Here is a 21,153-nt window from a genome sequence, read left to right on the forward strand (position 1 = left end):
GCCCCCAGACGACGCGGACGGCGCGGTGACGTCATCGCGCGCCGCCGGCGCACTCTCGTGACGCAGCCCCCCCGGCGCCGGGGAAGATGGCGATCCTGGTGAAGGGCGTGGGATGGGCCCCGCGGCCGTTGCTGCCGGCGGTCCAGGCTTGGGACCTCGACGCCCGGCGCTGGGTCCGGGCGCTGCGGCGGAGCCCCGTGAAAGTGCTGTTTCCGTCCGGAGAGGTGGTGGACCGGAAGCCCGGCCCCGGGAAGCGGCCCCGGAAGGCGGCGGCCGAGGCCAGTCCCCACGTGCAGCGACCGAAGCAGGCGCCTCAGGAGCCCCCAGCCCAGACGCCCAGCACCTGGGAAGAGTCGGGGCTGCGCTACGATAAGGCCTTCCCCGGGGACAAAAGGCTGAGGTGACGTGTTCCTAAACCGCGTGGACGGAGTGTCCCCGTCTCCCTTCCCGCCTCCCAGCGGGCCTGACCCTCTCTCCTCCGGCGGAGGACCTGCTCCAGCACCACCCGCTGGCTTTGGTCACGCACGGAGGGCAGCGCGGGCCCCCTGTCCGTTAGGACGAGGCGTGCCTCCGAGTCGGGAATGCGTGCTCATTGCCAGTCTCTGTGTTTCTGCCCCCCAGCAGCGTGATGACAGTCGTCAAGTCCAGGACATTCCGGGAAAAGCAAGGGAAGATCCTGCTGGAAGGCCGCCGGCTGATCGCGGACGCCCTCAAGGCCGGCGCTGTGCCCCAAATGTTCTTCTTCAGCCGCCTGGACTACCTGAAGGAGCTGCCCGTCGATAAGCTGAAGGGGGTCCGCCTCGTTAAGGTGAAGTTTGAGGAAATCAAGGAATGGTCCGACCTAGTCACACCGCAAGGAATCATGGGTCAGTGGCTGCGCGGTGTGTCACCGGCAGTAGAGGCCTGGGATTGTTCGTTCATGCTTGTCTCAGGGGGACACATTTTATTTAAACCAGATTCAAAGTGTTTCTGAAGATGCCCAGAAAAATAAGAGTTCTCACATCTTCTGTAAGTCGTGCATCTTCTAGTATTGTTAGTGGGAAGTGAAGCCATCATTATTTGTATTATGGCCCTTTATTATTCCTCACACCTTTTTTTTTTTTTTTTTAGGTCATTTCTTCAACCTTTAATGCCCAACTAAAACTTAGGAAAACGTTTGCCAAAAGATTTAGCCATCCATTTCCACAGCACCCCTGCCCGTGTGGCGATGCCTGTCGTTGACTCCCTTGTTCTAGAAGCAGGTCTGAGCTCCAGTGTATTGCCCTGTTTAGCCCACGGAACAGGAAGCCTTGTCTTCCTTTGCCTGAATCTAACGTAAGGTTTTATCTAGCTGTGATGTCATTGATAGGGTAGGTGCAGGGATGTACTAGTAGGTGTTCTTGGTGTGAATAAACTGGAAGGGCTTGTGGGGAGGGCGGGCAATATCAGTTACCATGAACAGTGTACACACACCATTTACTCGTTTCACTTAGAAGGGAGTTTTTCCTAGGGAAATGTTGAGACGTGTGCACAGAGAGGCATACAGGGATGTTTATTGCAGGGTTGTTTATAATAGGGGAAATTGAAAATATCCTAAATGTCAGTCCATTAAAGATTTAAATAAACGTAGTACATTCAAGTTACAAAACAAGAAGCAGCACTTAATAAGATAGTTCCAAGTGTACTGACATGGTAAGTTCTCAAAGACACGTTATAGACTTTGGTAAGTAGATTACAGGATAATACTGAGTATGATTTATTTTGTAAAAGAATAAAAGCACCTCTCTGTGGGTAGATGTGCATATATGTAGGTAGCTGCATGGAACAAGTTCTGAAAGTATACAATACACTTCAAGATTGAAAGCACTTATGCGGGGGATCACTGGTAGGACTTTCTCTTTGAATTTTTTCAACCAGAATGTATTCAAGTAATTAAGAAAATATAGGCAGTGAGAAATAAATGAAAAGTCTAATTATTCCCCATGTCTACATTAGACAAGTGAACTTCCTGTTTTGTTTCCTCAGGGATTTTTGCCAAACCTGATCACGTTAAGATGACATTCCCAGCAACTCAGCTTCGCCATTCACTGCCCTTATTGTTGATTTGTGACAATCTCCGAGACCCTGGGAACCTGGGGACGATTCTGAGATCTGCTGCTGGGGCAGGTTGCAGCAAAGTATTACTCACCAAAGGTAAGAGCGCCTGTGACTGGGTGGCCATTTGTAAGTGAGCTGGCTCTGGGCAGACATGCCTGGATTTGAATCTTGGGTCTGCTCCTCATTAGCTACAGGTCTGAGTGAAATTCTGAGTGTCCGTTTCCTCCTCGATAACGTGGGTATGATAACAGAATCTACATGGAAGGTAGGATCAAGTTTTGAGGATCAAGTGACATAATGCACAGACAGTACTTGGCATTGTACCTGGCACATAGCAATTCAGTATATGTTGATTATCTTTTAAAATTATTTTGACACCTGCTAAGTTATTAAAGAAAAACTTAATCAGGGAAAGAAGTAGATGCTAGTTTTAATTTTTGATTTCAAGTCCTTTATTTAATGATCTTGAGTATATGAGACCATTCTAATTCTTTGACATTCTGAATCCTGTGAAAGGAAATTATTTCAACAGAGTGTATTTCAACAGAGTGCGATTATGAAATTGTGATACATTTCCCTTAGCCTCAGAAGTCATACACCCCACAACATTTTTTTCCTGTCTCCTCATTAGAAATGGGGATTAGTAAGCTTGGTTCTAAACAGACCTGCCTAACAGTTGGGACAAGCCTAAAATGCCTATTACAACTTAGGGGAGGGTGGGAAGGAGGGGATCATTCATCCGAAACACTCAGGTTACCTTTCAGTGTAAACTCAAATTGGTACCCATTGCTGAGACTTGCCTAAATTCCTCTTGTAACTTTCCCCCCAGTCACACGTCGGAGTGCATGTCTCTGCCAGTGTGAGAGCTGGGTGCTTGGGCTCCATCATCAGTACCCACTTACCTGCCCCATTGGTGAGAGCTCTGAGTAGGTGTGGTTTTGGAAATGTTCCTATATAACCCGAGTGATGTTTTCACAATGGTGCTGGGGGCTGTGTATGAGTGGTAGGAAGAGTAGGGAACACTTGGTGTGGGGCATAGTATTGAGGACATGTGGATGGAGGAAATCTCATCTTGCCCTGTACTCCCCCACCAAGTAGAGGGGTCACACTAGATGGCTCTCCTCATGAATCTGGGCCCCTCTTTAAAATAACTTGTAGTGAGGAGACTTGTGCTAATGAGGAGGATGGTAGGTTTGTGGTGTCCTGGTCCTGCTGTCTGTTCCAGCACATGGTCCTAGGAAAGGTGAAGTATCTGCCAGTACATAGAAGTTGTTGGGCTGAGCACGTGCCCGTACGTAAGAGAGTAGATGGTTTAGCCTTCTTGTTGTAAGAGCAGGTGTGTATGTGAAGGACAAGGCTGTTGCCTTGGTTCTCCCTGGATTACTGTAATTGCCTCCAGTCTGATTTCCCCATCTCTCTAGCATCTTCCCTGCTCCAATCAGATTCAGCATTGAAGCCAAATGGCTCTTTCTAAAACATAAACCAGATTCTGTCACTATTCTGTTTAAAATCCTTCAATGTCATTTGTCTTCTGGATAAAATCCTGAACTCATACCCAGCTGCCTTTAAATTGGCACGTCTCCATGACCAGCAGCGCCACACACCCGTCCCACATACCTGCCTCCTGTCTTATCTCCCACCACACCTACCCATTAGTTTTCCTAATCCACCTTACTTACAGTGTTTGGACTGTGGCACTCTTCCCCCTTCTGTAGCTTTGACCTCTCCCTGGGCCTTTTTTTCTCCGACAAGATCCTCCTATCGTTCAAGATCCAGCTCAGTGTCATGTCTCTGGGGTGTTTTTCCTGGTAGTCCTTCTTTGTGCAAGGGTTTTTCTGTTAGTTACCCTTTTCATGCTGCTTCTGTATCATGAGCTCGCTGAGGTTGGGGACTTTAAATGCTCTTGCATCTCCCATACAATGTCTGGCAGGTGTGAATGTTGAAGGGATGAATAAAGTCTGTTTGGGCACTAGCCGGAATTCCTCCTACAGTCCCATTGCTGGATAGTGCCATATGGGGGAGGCAGTGGAGCCAGCTATCAAGAACCTACAGTAGGAGATTTTTTGTTTTATCTCCTGATCCAGAATTAATCTAGTTTACTTGAAAGTCCCCTCGTCTGGGAAGGTTTGTAATCTTAATTAGATCCTCTTTTATTTTCTAGGCTGTGTGGATCCCTGGGAGCCCAAAGTGCTGCGGGCAGGTATGGGTGCGCATTTCCAGGTGCCCATCATCAACAACCTGGACTGGGAAACAGTGCCCAAGTACTTGCCCGACGATACCCGGGTCTACGTGGCAGACAACTGTGGCCTTTATACCCAGGCCCAGAAATCTAATAAAGCCAGTGACCATGGCTGGATGTGTGACCAACAACTCTCGAAGATTCACAAGTATGAGGAGGAGGAGGAGGAGGATCTAGAAACTGGAGCCAGTAAAGACTGGCTCCCTGAACTTGAGGTGCAGAGTTACGACTTGGACTGGACAGAGGCCCCAGCAGCTGTGGTCATAGGTGGGGAGACGCATGGCCTGAGCTTGGAGTCCCTGCAGTTGGCTGAGAGCACCGGGGGCAAGAGGCTGCTGATCCCTGTCGTGCCTGGTGTGGACAGCCTGAACTCGGCCATGGCTGCCAGCATCCTCCTTTTTGAAGGGAGAAGACAGCTGCGGCTAAGGGCGGAACACTTGAGCAGGGACAGGAGTTAGTTGCCCCTGAGAGGGACGTGGAAGTCATCCTTGGTTTGAGGCTGTCTCTAGCTCTCCTACATTAGGCTGGCAGAGTTGGTCATTATGGCTTCCCAACAGCGAGGCATAAAACTGTTGGGTGGTTATTAAAAATAGGAATTTCCTTGAATTTTTGCTTATTCTTAAAAATAACAAAGGTCAAGATTCTTCCCGAGATCTCCCATTCCCCTCGCACCCCAATTTTTTATATATATGTGAAGGCTACAGGTGATGGCATTCAATAGCCAGCTGTCCTTTCCAGCTGGCTGTGTCAGTCTCTGCAATTTGTTCAGGCCCTGACTTAAACAGCCATTGTGTATGTAGAACACGATTCTCCCACTTCTGGTGATACAGCTGATAGAAGCAGCTTAGTTCAAGTGGCATTATACCTTCTTAGCACCTCTGCAGATAATCTTTTTAAGGGCTCTGTTCAGAAAAGGAGGAAGCAGTTTTAGAATCTTCAGCTTAGTCTGCACCCGTTAGGAAAGCTGTACCCCTTTTACTTGCTTCCTGCTGTTATGTAACACTACCTTATGTAACACTTTTGGTTAAACGTACTGATTGGAGTTACTTACATTAGTCCCCTCTCCTGCATAGAGGAACAGAACTTAGGAAAGTGCCAGCATTCCTGGTTGCTGTGCAAACGAGGGCTTCTGTGAGGGGAGAGAAGCTGAGGTTCTGAGGATAAGAGCCAGGGACCCTTGAACCCATAACACTAGCAAGACCCTGCTCTTCTGTCAAACCCCCAGCAGATAGTGACTGACTAGGTCCTCACCATGTGCCAACTGGGGTGTAACCAGGAATAGGCAAATGCAGGTAGTATTTGCTGTGCTTTAAGTCACTGCGGAACTCAAGGGTGGGACCTATTTCAGTCTGCTTTTGTGACCACAGAGGATGTGGTTGGAGTTGACACCACCACGAGCAGTGTGGTTTATTGCATCCCTTCCACACAGTGGCTCCTGCAATGGTTAGGGTTCCTTGGGAGCCCTTCAGCTGCTCATTCCAGGGAGGCTGAGTTGCTGGCATTCCTAAGAGGCACCGAGATCTTCCTTTGCCTTTGGCTTTCCCAGGTCCCTGGTTAAACTTCCTTTCAAGAGTCAAGTCTGACTCATGCCCTAGGTGGCAGAGGAGATTGCTTTGGCATGTTTGAGGGGAGGAGTTTTTGCAGGAACAATCTGGTTGGTTCTCTCCAAGGCTTATCAGAACTTTTGTTCTGGTGCCACGCTCTGGTCTGGCTGGGTCTGCCTAGGGCCCCCCCCAAATGTCCAATGCAAGTGGCCCACAGATTAAGACCGTCAACTTGTAGAAAGTGGAGGAGCCCACAAAGGCTGGGGCTTAGTCTGCCAGCTTCACAGCCACAATGCCCAGCACTAAATCTGGGAGGCGGCCCAGAAAACTACCACCCCTCTGTTGACATTTGGTCTCAACACCTTGGAAAAAGTGCTAAAGAAAGTCACTAAAAGGAAGCCCAGGCCCAGTATTAAACCAGTCTGTAATTTCTGTCCCTGGGTTATGCTTCCTGCTGATTTTTGTTACAAAATAAAAATGAAAGAAACAGAAAAACTAATTCTAAGCCTATTTTATCCTGGGTGTAAGCTGGAAATGAAATGTACATCACTTTCACTTTGTGGTCAATGGCTTACACACCATGCCTAGTGATTTCCTTTTGTGTTTCTGTGGGTATAATTTAACAGGGGAGGGCAAATCTTCCTTTCTTTAAAATGACTATAGGGGAAGCAAGTGAAGTTCTTGTTTGCAGAGTAATATTGGAAAATCGCTATCTTGAAGTCTCAATTTTGAGGCCAACACTTGCTCTGCCACCATTTCCCCAGGAAATAACTACTGAGCAGGATCTGACCAGCAAAACACTGCTTGGCTGTAAGATGTCAGAAGGTTGGCCAAGCTTACCCCTTGCCTTTGTGTTTGAGCACAGTTGTAATATGATTCTGCCACAAGGTGGCAGCCATACCTCAAAACCATTCCCAACCGGCCGGGAGGCTTTTTCCTGGATTTAAGTTGAAAAGAGGATGGAGTATTTAAATGCTCCACCACGAGGCATTTTGCAAGCCACAGTGCTCAGGTAAGTTGGAGATTCATCCATATTGTCATTCTCCGGGCAGAATTTGAAGTATAGGAGCTCAGTGGACCCAAAACTAAGGAGAAAATGCATAGAAATGAGAAGTGGACACAGCAAAACAAAACTAGCACCTCACCCCCCCACCCCCACCCCCTTGAATAGAACTTCTGAGAAAGCAGCTTCAGGCAAACACTGGGATCCCCAGGCCATACTGGGAACCACTGCCTCGCCCTTGGCTTGGAGCTTCTGGGCAGGGAGAGCCCCCCCAAACCTGTTTCCTATCCCCAGTCACAGCTGCTCTCCCAGGTGAAGGCCCAGAGGATGAACAGACCTAGGGACTGGTTCCCCCTGGGACCTACCTCTTGCCCCAGGGGTAACAGCAACACCAGATGTCATCACCATCCAAGCTGAGCAGCCTTTAGCTCCACTTTTGTTGTTCTGCCACCAAAGACCCCATAAGCAGTGCTCAGCCAGGGTCCCATGGGTGGTGCTGAAAACGCCTGGCTGCCCTGCTGGGCCCAGGGCTCCCCTCTTGGCCAAGCCACCTCTGCCCTCCTGCAGCTTGTAGACACCTTAAACTTCAAGATCTTATTTTTGTCTCTTCATCAATTAATACACAAAGGTAATAAGCTAGCAGCCAGGTTACTGTGTGAGCCAGACGACCGCTCTGGAGGAGGCAGTCTCACTAGGTTGCCCTGCTGCATTGGAGCAGCTGAGAGAGCAGCTGCAAGCCGAGCTCTGCAAACAGCCGAGCTTAGGAAGCCAGGGCTGCTGCTCGAAGGCCACATACGTCGGAAAAACCTGAACACATGACAAACGGCATCAGGTCTGTTCTCACTGCATTTGTTTTGTAGGGAAGCGCTGCTTTTTTAAATTGAAGCTTCGTAGTTGGTGAGGACCATCACGAAAGCTGCTGCTTCCTCAAAATGCAAGAAGGGAACAAAGGCTGGGGAGGTGGCCTGGCTGCAGCGGGGTCAGGCTTCCAAGCCTCCCTCTCACCACTCACCAACTGACTGCCACAGGCACAGTGGCTCGTGATTGGCTGGGCACTCCCATAGCCTCTGATGTCCACCGGAGATGTATTTTGTGGCCCTGGTCCTGAGATCCTGTCTCCTGTTGAGTCCTAGGTCTAGCCCATTGTGGGTGACCTATCGGTGTGAGGCACCAGCACCAGACTTGCGGCTGTCTCTGAGCGTCCCGCCGGCCTGCTGCCTGGGGACAGAGGCTTTGGCACATTATTGAACAGAAACCTAACAGTCCCTCAGAACACTCGTACTCAAATTTAACAACACACTTCCTGGCTTGGGAAGTACTCCAAACACCAAGGGGGCGAGACATATTTATGTCTTGAAAATGAAGCATATTTACGTCATGCTTTCCCATGCAAGGGGTGTGTAGAACATCCTAATTCCTATTTTCCCCAGTAGGAGAAACCCTGGCCATAAAGCAGGCCCAATATAAAAATTTCCCTACACACAAGCCTTTTGTTGCCTGGGAAATTTTTCACCCTTTGCACATGCACCATTCGCACCAATAATGGGGCTAATAAACAACAGCCATTTGTCCCCAAAGTTTTCCCTTGAGCAGCCTACCTGAAGGAAAGCAGGGGATGCTCTTCCCGTATCTACACAGAGGGAAAGGGGCTGAGTGCTCACGTCAGCAGGCCCACGTGAGAGGGAACTGGAAAGCTCCTGAGCCTGGGCCTCTGACCGTCCTTGTTTCACAAAGAGGCAGCCTGAGGAAAGCTGCAGAGGGCGCGGCTGAGCCTCCCTACAATCTGTCCTTGGGTGGCATCCCGGTCCTACGGGGCAAGCACGGGCCTGTCCACGCTAACCAGGGCAAACGACAGAACAGAATGTGCGCGTGCCCGTGCCTGCAGGACCAGAGGGGCATGGACCAGACACTCACTCAGCCCCCCCGCCCCCCCAGCGCTGTAATTCAAGTGCACAGCCTTTCGCACGCCCACGCGCACACGTGTGGCTTTCTTCTCAGGTGACAGAGCAACAGCTTATTAGGCCCGGCAGATCTGTCCCTGGACCATATCCTAGTCTTTACATCATTGCAGAATTCTTTCTGCTGCCCTGCAAAAAGGCAGCAGGAGGAGAGAACAGCTTTTCGGTGTCTTTAATTAGGCAACAGGAAAAAACAAAGTCTGGCTGAAAATTACCACTTGAAGCTTGGCTGATGCCAAAAAAGCAGTACTGGCTCCCAGTGCTCGGGTAAGTGAGCGCCATTGATTTCAAGTGTGTGAGTGTGTGTGTGTGGGGGGGGGGGCAGACAAAGGAAGCTGGTGTTCAGTCACCCTCTGGCATCTGCAACTGCCCATTGTAATACCAATCTAGAAGAAGCAGATCTTTATTGTTGGGGACAGATTTAAAAAACAAACAAAAAAAAACACACCCTCATTTCTGCTGTGAAAACGGATAGAATCAAATCTGGAAGTCATTGTGGTGAGCACAATCTGGAACCCGGGGGTGGCATTTTTACAACCACCATCCTGCCTCAAGCTGCAGGGCATGGTTTCCTTAGCTGCTGTCGGAAACCCCTGAATACACGACAGCTGGTGTTTTAACCTGCTTCCAATTAGCGACAAGAATTTTAAGGTATTTTGGAGGTGCTTAGTGGAAATTAAGAAGCCACCCACTTTGTCTGCACCAATAACCTTTAAGATCGCTTGCGCTATCAAGACAGGGATGTTTCACTGTCTTGCTCCCCCAGCATTGCCCCCCAAAATCGCCATTCTATAACCCTAATGCGCCTTTTTAGTGAAGCTTCGCACCGATCTGAACCTGCACCCCGTCTCTAAAGGGGATTCTGGCGCCAAGGAGCTAGTTGACTTTAGTGGCAAGTAGTTCAGTCAGCCCTGTACGGGACACGGAAGGACCACAGATGACCTATTTTTCTGCTGCAGTGACTCACAGGGACTCTTCACTGGATTTGTTCCTTCCACCCCAGAAGATAAGTAGCTGCTACAAGACCACCTTTCTCCCAAGGTCATCACGACACAGGGTACGGACAGAAATCTTACCCATCTCCCAAAGGAGGTGAAACTCAACTTGTCCCCACCCCCCCATCCCACCCCCCAAGGGAGACACTGACAGGGTTCCCAGAGAAACCCCGGCCCTAAGACAGAGCTAGGTGTGAGGATCGCCAACTACTGCCTCATCCATCACAGGGAGACACGGGCCGGATTCCTTGTGTTCCCCAACCTGGACTTCTCCAGCTTCAGAGCATCTGCTCCCCTACAGGGAGGGAATGAGCACACATGTCCACAAGGATGTCTACTCTGAGAATCCACCGCGTGCAAGGGCGAGGCAAACCAAGAGAGATGGCAGCCAGGCCTCCAGCAGGGAGCTGCCTCTAGTGCCCTAATCCGAACGAGCTTTCCGGCTTCCGGAGGATTTGACAGATGACCACGTTGGGTCTCGGGGTTCTCGACAATTCTGAAACGTAGCCACCAGGTGTCCAATGAAAATTGAGAGGCTCTCCTATGTCCCATCCCCCTGCCCACCTCCTACAAGCACAGCACCACAAGCAAAAAGATGTTTGTTATTAAGGACAGGAATGGCCGAGTGGTCGGTAACGTCCAGAGATGCCTGCTTTATTGCTTACTAGGTGATTGCATTTCAGGCTGGTGACATCCAGTAACAGTCTCGTTACCAACTAATTTTGTACCTCTGAACTACAAATCAACAATCCAATTCGGCAAGGAGCAGTGGTGTTACAGCTAACTGGGGGCTGGGTTTTCCAAATCCATGGTCTTGGCTGGCAGAGTGCCATGAGTGGGGCCACGGGGAAGGTCTGGGATTGCTTTAAGGACTCTGACATCTGGTTGAAAGAGGCTAAAACCCTGCAAGTCCCCAGGCAAACCCTCCGTCACAAATCCCAAGAACACAGATGTTATTCTCCTTTTAGTGGTCAGTTCAGCCCAAACAAGGAGCCGACTACCAGGGTCTAGCCAAGTGGGTCCAAGGCCTGCTCTTCATCGCCATGTCCTCTGCCCTCACTCCCACCCTCGGGCACAGCTCTTCCTGCAGGTTCTTAGGGGAAAGCAATGCTTCTGGTAATTTGTCTCCTTTTAGTTCTGCTCTGAAAAGAAAAGGGAATGACAGGGGTAACCAGAGGTGGGCATGGGCACCTCAACAGAGCTCCGTGGTCCCAGGCCCAGAGCCAGGCTGAGTCAACGGTCTGCACTGGGAGGTGGTGCTCCTCTAAGAACCAGGGCCAAGTGCATCTCCTTGGGAAGAAGTCCAAGGGGGAAGAATTTATTAACAAAATTCCAAGCTAGTGGGGGCTGTTCATATGAGAAGGCAGAAACTTAGAGAAGGTCAAGATCAAGGAAGAAAGATAAGGAAGGAATGAGAGCTCTTCTCCCATGGTAGGAGCCCAATCAAATGAAGCAATTACTACATGAATCATGACTGTAGCTATTTTTTTTTCTTCTCACCAGAAAAGAACACAAGCTTCCTTTGAGATCCGAGATCAATTGCCCAAGAACCAACGGACAAGCTATTTTTCCCTAGACCGAGACAGAGTCATCTAGAAAGGCTTTCTCACCAGAAGCTCTCAGCTAAGGCCTGACGAGGCGGTGGCCCTGTCCCTGCCCCACCTGTGTCGCTGAACTGTGTGAGCCAGAGCACCGAGCACTGTCCCTGCAGGCTCACTCGGTAGAACACCTGGTGACAGGGAGTGACGCAGCCCCAGCCCCGGCCGGGTTACGGGAACCCCGCGAATCCCAAGCAGAGTCTCCAAACATGGCGGTTCTTCTGCTGCTGAGAGGATGCGCACCCAGGGTGCTGGCTGAGGAGTTAGTGCAGAAAACAAGGCACCACAGAGAGGTTGGACACTTGGGTTGTGTGATTCAGGACACGCTGGGAAAGTCCATGGGCGGAGGGAAGGAAGGGGAAGAGGAGAAGGAGGAGAAGACTGAGTTTTAAATAATGTCTCACGAGGCCGGAGCCCCACTAGATGGGCTCCGGTTTGAGCTTTTCTGCTAGGAAGTCATTCACAAAGGCCTCCACAATGGCAGGGGTGATCTCCTCCACGTCCATCACGTACTTGGCCCGGGCTGACATGTCCAGGATGGTGAGCAAGGGGGCGGCCTCGGGCAGGTTGGTGTAATCTCGCAGGGAGTCGGTCATGTCGTCCTGGAAGTCACCAGAAGGGAGAGACAACCCGTAAGTTTTCAAGAGAGAGCGGAGAGTCCCCTGGGCCCAGGTTCCCCAGATGGCGTGGGATGGACACACTCCATCATCACCCTCAAGAGCGGGCCTCCTCCATGGAAGACGGGCTCTCAGAGTGTGGAGCAGTGGGCCCTGCCCTGCCTTGCAGAGGGGGAGGCTGGTTCCGAAAATTCTCTCTGCATCACCCCAAGTCCCCAGGCGAGTCTTCTTTATTAGCACGAAAGCCTCTGCTTTGCAAAAAAAAAAAATGTGATGTCCTTTGGTTGCTTGCTTTTGCAGTCAACTCTCAATCATTTGCGGCCCCACTGTGCTGAGGCCAATCTGGGCTCCAGCCCTGCCTGTGCTTCAGGGGGCAGGCATCGCAGAACCAGGAGGGAAGACAGGGCTACAGAGACAATACTGACGTTGACACGAGCTGCTGTACTTATCTGAGCAGGAAGCTGACCCTTTCCCACACATTCCCAGGGACTGTCCAGGAGAATTTTCCTGACATCAGATGCAGCCTTATTAGGTATAAAGACAAACACAGACATCCAAAGACCAGGAGCCAGACTTGCAAGGTAACCATCTGGAATTACCTTTCACGCTGCCGACCCTCATGTGGCAGGTAACAGAAAACGGACCCTACGGACCCATCCCGCGGCGGTCTCACTATACAATGTACAGTCTAGTATTCTACACGGAGTGAAAGACCGGAGTCACCCTGCTGAGAAAGGGCGTGGGGTATTTCTGGCCTTATGCTGGTGAGCTAGAGGCATGAAACTTACAGCTCACTGGTGTCTGAGACCAAAAGAATTCCTTCCTCAAAGGGCACACCTTTAGGAAGATTATTGGTAACCATCTCTTCCCCCAACCCCAGAATTGCTCGGTGACTCAGCATCTCTGGCACTGTCTACCCGGTTCAGGCCCTCCACGTGGGTAACTGAACAATCTTCATAATTAACAGAGAGAGATACCTGGACAACTGCTGAACACGGAGTTCCCATTGCCTCCCCTCCCCAGAGAGATGAACTTTAATGGTTATTAAGGCTTCAGAAGGGATGGCTTTTGCCTGCCCGAGTGGACAGGATGGAGACAAACAAGGGGTCCCCCTTAGCCCTGGTTGGAATGTGAGAGGCCGGAACCCTGAGCTCAGAGGTGCTGGGTCAACGCCGGATGTCCCAGCGCCTTGTGCCCATCCTCCTCCCATGCTGCCTTGCTTCCGAGCCTGCAGACAGAAACTGGACCAAGGGAGCTGCCGAGGCCAGGAGCTCCGGTGAAACGCACAGGAAGGACGGGGCGGCCAGGCAGGGAACTAGAGCAGTGGATGACCAAGCCCCTCTGTCCAGCTCTCTGGTCCCAGCATCCTTCCCTCATGGGCCAGTCCACCTGCTGGGCCACAAGGACAAAGGAGCAGGACACTGCTTCTGAAGTCACACCAACCTCACGCTCACTCCTCTCTGCGACCTACTTAATGTGTGACTCTGGCAAGTCACTTCCCTGAGCCCAGGTCTCCTGCCCTGTAAAGTGGATTTAATACCAGGTCACACGGGGCTGGGTGAGGCGTGAGAGCGGCCGGCACTCAGCCCAGCTGGCCAGACCGGAGCATCTCACCCTCTCCGAGCCTCGCCCTCCTCATCTGTGAAGCGGCAATGATTCTATCGAGCCAGAGAGGGGGGACAAATGGGACCGAACAGGGGAAGCACTTGGCTTGGTGCCTGGTATGTAGAAAACCCACAAAACGTCCCCTTTCAGCCACATTTCTACAGCAGCTCCTGGAGCCCTCCAGCCCCACCCCACCCAGCCCAGCCCTTTCTGTTCTATACCCATCTTTCCCTCCGAGCCGGAGCCATCTGGACGGGGTCAGAGTTTAATGAATTCGGAGCAGCCTGCATTTGTGCTTTGTGTGGAGTGGGCTCGTGTAGCCCCGAGGCAGGGCCTGTGAACCTGCTTTGTCCCCTCCACCCCACGGCCGAGCAGGGGACCTTCAGCTGCAGGCAGGGGCCCGGCAGGGCTTAGCAGGGGAGGCTATTGAGGGGGTGATGAATGGGTGCTGGTTCAGGGTGTCTGGCCACTGCTGCCTCTCCTGGGATCCAAATACAGCCTGAAGTAAGCATGGGCTCTGACCAACTGGGGGTACCGATGGGCAGAAGGAGGCCCCGGGGCTTCAAAAAGTGTCGGTCAATAACCGGCGTGTGGCCGGTGCCCGGCTGGATTGGGGAGGCGGTGGAGCATGGGCAGAGATGGCTGCTGAGGAGGGGAACCAAGGTAGGGCGCCTGCGCTGACCCCATCTTGCAGACTCCCAGCCTGCAGGGCGGAGTCTCCTGTATCTCAGGAGGAGGCAGGCGCCTGCTGGAGGTGGCCCAGTGAAGGGCCCTGCCTTCTCACCCTGTAGAAAGTCCTCGGCTCCGTCCAGCCCAACTTCATGAGACCCGCCTTGAGAGAGGGGGGTGTGGGCAGTTTCCAACCCGAGCACCCTCCCTGGCTGGCTGGGACTTCAGGTCAGAGCGTGGCCCCGGGCGGGATCCCTGTCCTGGGAAAAGCTCACTGGAGGGCCGGTGAAGCGGGGCTGACCTGGCAGACACTCTGTAAAGCAGCAAGGGCCTGGTTCCGACCCAGCCCCAAGGGAGGGAGTGTGGACCGCGATCTTGGTGGCTGCAGAGAGGGCTCTGCCCTGGGAGGGCTCCCTGCAGCTCGGAGGCCGCTGAGCGAGGGAGAAGGAAGGAGGAGGCAGCCAGGCGGGAGGTGGTTTTCCACGACACACCTTTTTGCGCCTCACCTGTCTGTGAGCTCGTCCAGAAGTCCCGTCACCCCAGACCCTGGGGCCCCCTTCAACATCCCCAAAAGCCCATCACTCAAGTTCTAAAGGTCGGCCCCTGGTCTGGGCCAGGCGGCACTCACCTCCCCCGCCACGAAGAACAGGAGCGGCGCCTCCTCCTCTTTGGCTTTGTACTTGGCGATGATCTTCTCAGCTATGGGCTGGATCAGCTGCTTGGCCGCCTCGGACTCCCCATCATCCTCAGAATCTGTGATGGGGAGAGAAAGACATGAAGCACAGGGCTTGTCAGGAGTGGTGTCCTCAGGGCTGAACTGCCCGCCTGGGCAGCCCCTGAGTGGGAGCGATTCCCTGGGGACACAGGCCTTGACTCCTGGTGCAGGAGGGAGGCCTCCTGCTCATACGGTGCCCTCCTGCACTGCGCTCCCAGGAACAGCTCACCTCACCGAGTAGCACTAATGCCCCAATCAAAAGTGATACTTTCCACTCAGTTCTTCACAAACCCACCTTGGGAGCTAAGCTTCCCCTCAGCCAGGACTGGAGGTCCCCGGTAGAGTCTCTCTGAGTCACAGAATGAGATGCCGGGACTCGGATCACTGGCTTCCTAATGAAAATGGCAGAGGTGGTGGTGGTGGGTGGGGCTGTGGTCTGGCCAGCAGCTTTGGTGGCCACGGGGAGGCAGAGCTAACAGCCCGGCTCACCTGGGAGGGGACAGGCTGCTGCACGGAGACCACCCAGCGAGGCTCCCAGAGCCCCCTGGGGGGCATCCCTTGCCTCCAAGAGCAGCCACACAGTGGGGGCCCGGGCTCACGCCCGCCCGCTGAGCCCTGTAACTGAGAACAACAGTGACATCCCGAGTTGCAGAGCTGCGGGGTAGGGGCAGCAGGTGCCAGCAGGCGACTTTCACCCAGAAATGCCACACAGCTCGAGAGGCCTGCAGCGCGCAGATCCTGTGGGACTCTCCAGATCCACGTCTAATTCGCTGTGATGCTGGACTCGCCTGGCTTCTCTGGGACTCTCTTTCCACATCTGCAGGTGGCCAGTGAGGTCCCAGTTGTCCCTCAGCTCAGAATTGTTTCCCAGCCCCGGGACAAAGGTGTGGGAGCCTGTAGCAGGCAGGGAAAGCCCCCAGGCCATCTTTCCCCAGACAGACAGCCTCTGGACAGCCTCTGTCCTCAAAGCACAGGACCAGCCTGCAGTGGGTGTGCTCAAGAATTCCTGAGTCTGCGTGTGGCCCCCTTCCCGGGGGGGGGGGGTGTGTGTCTCCAAACCAGACCTCCAGAGAACAGGGGTGGGAGTTGCACACATCCCCAAACCCACCTCACTGAGTGGGCATGGCGGCCTCTCAGCCATGCTCCTAGCACCCAAAGTTACTTGGAGCTGAGCAGCGAGTCCCCAGGCAGAGGCTGAGGTGGGCCTTGGGCAGCAGTTGCTCTGTTAGCAAAAGGCATCAGTCACCTCACGGGGCTGCAGGGAGCCAAGTCCATCTTCCTGTGCCCTCCTGCCTCTCACAGCAGCCACCCACCGAGCGCCAGAGTGAGCCACACAGGGGAGACCGAGAGGGGCGGTTGGCCACAGAGACACCACCTGAGGCTGGGAGAGCCCCAGCAGCCCCGGCCATTTGACCAGAACACAGGTGACCAGCAGCAGCAGCAGCCCGAGGGGCGAGGGCGGGGGGAGCCTGGGCCCGGCAGCTGCCTCGGTGCAGCCCCACCTCCTTCTAACAATGGGCCTGTTCATGGGGGCCCAGGGCCTGACCTATGCTTCCCAGCTGGCGGTGGGGAGCAGCTAGGAAGGAAAGCACAGCGGCAGCTCCCAGAACCCCTCCCACAGGGGAGAGCCATGAATAAATCATTGGGGTCAAAAGCAAGGCTGCAGGGAGAGACAAAGGCCCAGGCTCCGCATTGTTCTGTGACAGAAAGAAGCTGTGGGGACAGGCATCTCCCACTTGCTTGCCTCCCCCCCCCCCCCCCCCCCCCCCCCCCCCGAGCTTCATACCTACAAAAAGGACGAGGCAGGGGCCCTCGTTGAGCTGCACGGCGTTGGAGTCGGACAGTTCCAGCACGGGCTTGGGGTGCCACGGGAACTCCCTGCAGTCCTCGTCGTTCAGCACCTCCACCCGCCCCTGCCGCGTGATCACCTCCCCCTGCGGGTCCAGCACGATGAGGGTGGGGATGCCTGCAAGAGAAAGAGCTGGCGTGGCCACCGCCCGCAGGAGGGGCAGCTCCCACTCAGAGGGCACAGGAGGACCCAGGACGAGGCAGAGGCTCAGGAAAGCCTCGGATGGGATCGGGCCCAGCCCCTGATCAGCCCCGGAACTCCGCTGGGTCTGCACACACCTTCTCCACGGGACCCGAGCAGGTCCCTCCCCCCTCTGGGCCACGGGGTGGACGTCCTGCAGTTCCCACCTCACCCCACTGTGTAAAGATCAACGAGCGGTGTATTTAAAGAACATCGCACAGGGTCTTGGCACAGGGAAGCAGTCGATAAATCCTAAACGATCCCAAAGAGGCAGGAAACGCTGCCCCCACCTGCCAGGAGTCCGACCGTAACTGATGGTGTGAACACACGCTCCCAGGCAGCGTACAGACGCCAAACCAACACAAACCAACCATGCCGTGGGCGGCACACAGAGGCGGGGCCTGTGTCGGGGAGGAGCCTGGGGCAGGGGCAGCAGCAGAACAGGAGGAGGACAGCTGGCTGCCCAGGGGGCCAGTGGCCCAACTTCAGCCCTGCTGCCTGGGGAGGTGGCAGCCCCACCCCCCAATTCCAGTCCTGCAGCCTGGGGGGGTGGGTTCCAATATCTGCTCTGAGGGGTCCAGTCCCTGGAGGGAGCAAGGCAGCCACCCTCACATTAGAGTCCTGGGCTGGGGTAACAAATGCAACACATAGCTCCCTGCACCCCCCCGCCCCCCACCCACAGAGCTGCAAATAGAAAATCAGAGCAACCCCATCCTGGGTTCCAGCTGCATCTGGGTTTTCCACCTCCTGCTCTTTGCACCCGCTGCTTCTCCTCCAGCCAGGGCCACCCCCCACGACCACAGCCCCCAGAGTCGGCCTCAGCCCTGCCCTTTGGGGACACTTGCCTCTCCAGCCCAGCTCGCACTAACCTGTCCCCTGGAGCCGACGGGGCTTTAACTGGACACGGGCAAGTGAAAGCCAGAGCAATTTAATATTTATGGATTCCAATGCGTTCGGTCGGTAATTTGCTCCACTGACATTTTACTTCTCTGTGGGGGGTACACTGAGGCACCAGAAATATGGCCCTGGTGTTTCTTAACCGGCCATGGCGGCCGGCGGCGGGCACCTGGCGGTGGCCTGTCTTCAAAAGGAAAACGAATCCATTCTGCCCGCACCTATTGGAAGTGGCTCAGCGTGTGCGGGACAGGCCCCGAGAGAACCAGGCTCTGCCGGGCGGCCATTCTCTGGCAGCACAGCCCGTTCTCACGGGGCTTTAGGAAGCAGAGCTGTCCAGGCCCCGGGGAGTCGGTGTTGGAGCGCAGGAGACGGCGTATCCAGCCTCATTTTCCCAGCTGCACATTATCTGCCCCCTCCCCCGCCCCCCCCAGCCCCTCCAGCCCCCAGCCTTTTTTGTCCCCTACCTGAGGATCGGGCTGGCTTAGACAGCACCTTACCCAAGGTGGGGGGTGGGGCTTGGGGGCCACAACAGGGCGGCCCCTTGCAAAGGGTGCCTCCCAGCGCCAAGGCCCTACCCCGAGAATGCTTTGGCAGCGTTCTTTAATCAGAGAATCGGCTGTATTTCTTAAATTGGGCAATTGCTAGTGTTGGGTTAAACTGGGGCCCACCCACTGCTATGATTAGACCCAGCAGCCGGCCCGGTTGTGGCCCACACGTGGGATGTCCCGTTGGTCTGTGGAGGGCAAGCAGGCCCAGGGGACAGAGAAGGGAGGAAAAGTAAAACTGAAGGCAAAGAAGCCCACTTCCTGGTTCAGTGCCTCCGTTTCTCCAAGGGACTACTCTAAAGGGCCTTTGTTGTTACCATGGCTGCAGCCATGCCCGTGGGGACCAGAGCCCCCAGCTGGCTGCAGAAGAGCCCTCAGCTGATTCCAAGAAGGAACCCTTCCACTGGGCCTGCGTCTCGTCTCCCCTCCCCTCCCCTCCCCTACCCTCCCCTCCCCTCCCCTCCCTTCAACGGTGGGAAAGCAGGCCCCGCTTGTATTGGTGCTTCAAGCCCTGAAGCCCAGTCTAAAAGCCCCAAACAGCCCGGCCGGTGTGGCCCAGTGGTTGAGTGTGGACCCATAAACCAAAAGGTCACTGGCTCTATTCCCAGTTGGGGCAAGTGCATGGATTGAAGGCCCAATCCCCAGTGGGTGGCATGCAGGAGGCAGCCCATCAATGTTTCTCTCTCATCAATGTTTCTATCGCTTCATCCCTCTAAAAATCAATAAAAACATACATTCATACAGACACACATAAAAGCCCAAAATAACAAGGTGCATGTGACTGTATCCACAATCAGACTCTAACCTGGAGAAGCCCATCTCCGCCCCGTGCCAGGCCCCCTTCCCATCCCCAGATCTTGATTCCTTTGGCCCGAGAGCCCTGAGGGCATGTGCTTCCCCCAGGATGAATGAGTGGGCAGGAGAGGGGAAGCTGGGCATCCGCTCTGCCAGGCTCAGGAAGCACTCCCCGCCCAGTGCTCACGCCTCCTAGCAGATGGTATGCGAAGTGCGGCTACCCACGCAAGGCCACCCGGCCACTGGCCGAGCTGGGACAGGACCCCTGGACTGCCTGTTGTACCAGCAGCTGCTCTTTCTACTGGGCCACCAGATGGCGGGGCTCTCACAGCACCTGGGACGGGGACTTCCGTGACTAGGGCACAGGAAGGGCCCTGCATCTACAGGTTGCTGCTCCACCCACCTCCCTCTTCCCTCTCCTCCCACGGCTGCAGGGGAAGGAGGCTGAGACTGCAATCACCTCTTCCCTCTCCTCTGCCATCATGAATTCCCTGCTCCCCTGCCCCCTTGAAGCAGAGACTTCTAAGGAGAAAACAGGGCAGAGGCTCTAACGGTAAATGTAAAGGGAACAGAACATTTCTAGCCGATGCCTTTATGTGAAATAACTTCCACACCAGCAAGGGGCTTCTCCGGAGGGAATGGAAGGGAGCAGCTCATCTCTGCTTCACTTACACTCATCGCTCCCCAGCCGGGATGGTAGGGGGGCTACTATGGCCAGAATTTTAAGGAAGATCCGGCACGTCGCTTCTGAGAGACTCATTTTCCCAGCTGTCAAACGGGGGTAGCAATAGTTCCCTATCTTATTTGGTTGTTGTGAAGAATAAATAAGGTGGCAAGTATAAAAAGCTTTTAAAAACACACACAGTTTTTAAATTGATTTCAGAGAAGAAGGGAGAGGGAGAGAGAGATAGAAACATCAATGATGAAAGAGAATCATTGATTGGCTGCCTCCTGAAGGCCCCACACTGGGGATGGAGCTCGCAACCGGGGCATGTGCCCTGATCTGGAATCGAACCGTGACCTCCTGGTTCATAGGTCGATGCTCAACCACTGAGCCATGCCAGCTGGACATAAAATGCTTTTCAGCTGAGTATCTGGTTAGCAGTAAGTATGCCATAAATATTAGGTCTTGTTATAAATAAGCTCGTCACTATTTTTTATCAGCCCTAAATTGATTATTTGGCTCATAAGACGGGCAGCGGTACAGAAGACTGGTGCCTCACTCTAGTACAGCGGTTCTCAACCTGTGGGTCGCGACCCCTTTGGCGGTCGAACGACCCTTTCACAGGGGTCGCCTAAGACCATCCTGCATATCAGATATTTACATGACGATTCATAATAGTAGCAACATTACAGTTATGAAGTAGCAACGAAAATAATTTTATGGTTGGGTCACAACATGAGGAACTATATTTAAAGGGTCAGAAGGTTGAGAACCACTGCTCTAGTAGGAGAAACAGAAACCTCACCGGCTGGAGGGCCCAGCTAAAGAAACAGAAGACAGAGACAGCATCAGCACCGAGCCCGCAGTCCAGGAACCGTGGGCCTCTGCCTGGGGTTGGCATCTTTTACTTGCAGCATCCTAAGCTTAACTTCCGGACGTAGAACATATACGCCACACTCCTAGACCGGGCTTCAGCCCCAAGCCCCTGCCCTGGGGGCTGTGCTGGACCACAAGCGGTGCCCAAGAATCGCCCTGACCATCTCCCTCCAAACCTACAGAAGGAAGAACAAGGCCCAGGAAGCTCCTCCAAACTGTTTCCTCCAGGGAGGAGCCTCTTCGTATTTAAAACACATCTCAAGCCACGCGCACTAGACTACCTCATCCTTTGGTTTGGTGGCTTTTCTACCGGCCAGGAAGAGGGTGG

General features: G+C 53.8%; 2 protein-coding genes across 3 annotated transcripts in view; one reads left to right on the plus strand and one right to left on the minus strand.

The window, feature by feature from the left end:
* The first annotated feature begins 43 nt into the window (after window positions 1-43).
* On the plus strand, window positions 44-6,347 carry MRM3 (mitochondrial rRNA methyltransferase 3). Of its 2 annotated transcripts, XM_023762810.1 has the most exons (5): window positions 44-400; window positions 622-866; window positions 2,005-2,172; window positions 2,906-2,989; window positions 4,238-6,347. In XM_023762810.1, exons 1-5 carry the CDS (start codon window positions 87-89, stop codon window positions 4,771-4,773), a joined length of 1,347 nt encoding a protein of 448 aa, XP_023618578.1. In that variant the 5' UTR covers window positions 44-86; the 3' UTR covers window positions 4,774-6,347. The 2 variants fall into 2 exon arrangements, with proteins under 2 accessions (XP_023618578.1, XP_006099264.1); XM_006099202.3 differs by lacking the exon at window positions 2,906-2,989 and having other exon boundaries at window positions 48-400.
* A 2,631-nt stretch (window positions 6,348-8,978) lies between these two features.
* The window catches only part of NXN (nucleoredoxin), a 30,135-nt gene continuing 17,960 nt past the window's right edge, over window positions 8,979-21,153 (minus strand). Inside the window, exons 6-8 of the mRNA XM_023762836.1 lie at window positions 16,806-16,985; window positions 14,933-15,057; window positions 8,979-12,015 (exon numbers count right to left, since the gene is read on the minus strand). Coding sequence (XP_023618604.1) covers window positions 11,833-12,015; window positions 14,933-15,057; window positions 16,806-16,985 — 488 coding nt within the window. The 3' untranslated portion in view covers window positions 8,979-11,832. The remainder of the gene's footprint in view (window positions 12,016-14,932; window positions 15,058-16,805; window positions 16,986-21,153) is intronic.

The sequence above is a fragment of the Myotis lucifugus genome, unplaced genomic scaffold (genome assembly GCF_000147115.1).
Source record: "Myotis lucifugus unplaced genomic scaffold, Myoluc2.0 scaffold_262, whole genome shotgun sequence".
Classification (NCBI taxonomy): Eukaryota; Metazoa; Chordata; class Mammalia; order Chiroptera; family Vespertilionidae; genus Myotis; species Myotis lucifugus.

What these genes read in the sequence shown, in the direction of transcription:
- MRM3 (XM_023762810.1), top strand. Translation starts at nt 87, where the DNA reads ATGGCGATCCTGGTGAAGGGCGTGGGATGGGCCCCGCGGCCGTTGCTG. An exon ending in CACACCGCAAGGAATCATGG is followed by an intron (nt 867 to 2,004) that starts GTCAGTGGCTGC and finishes TTGTTTCCTCAG; the next exon opens with GGATTTTTGCCAAACCTGAT. An exon ending in CAAAGTATTACTCACCAAAG is followed by an intron (nt 2,173 to 2,905) that starts GTAAGAGCGCCT and finishes CTTTCCCCCCAG; the next exon opens with TCACACGTCGGAGTGCATGT.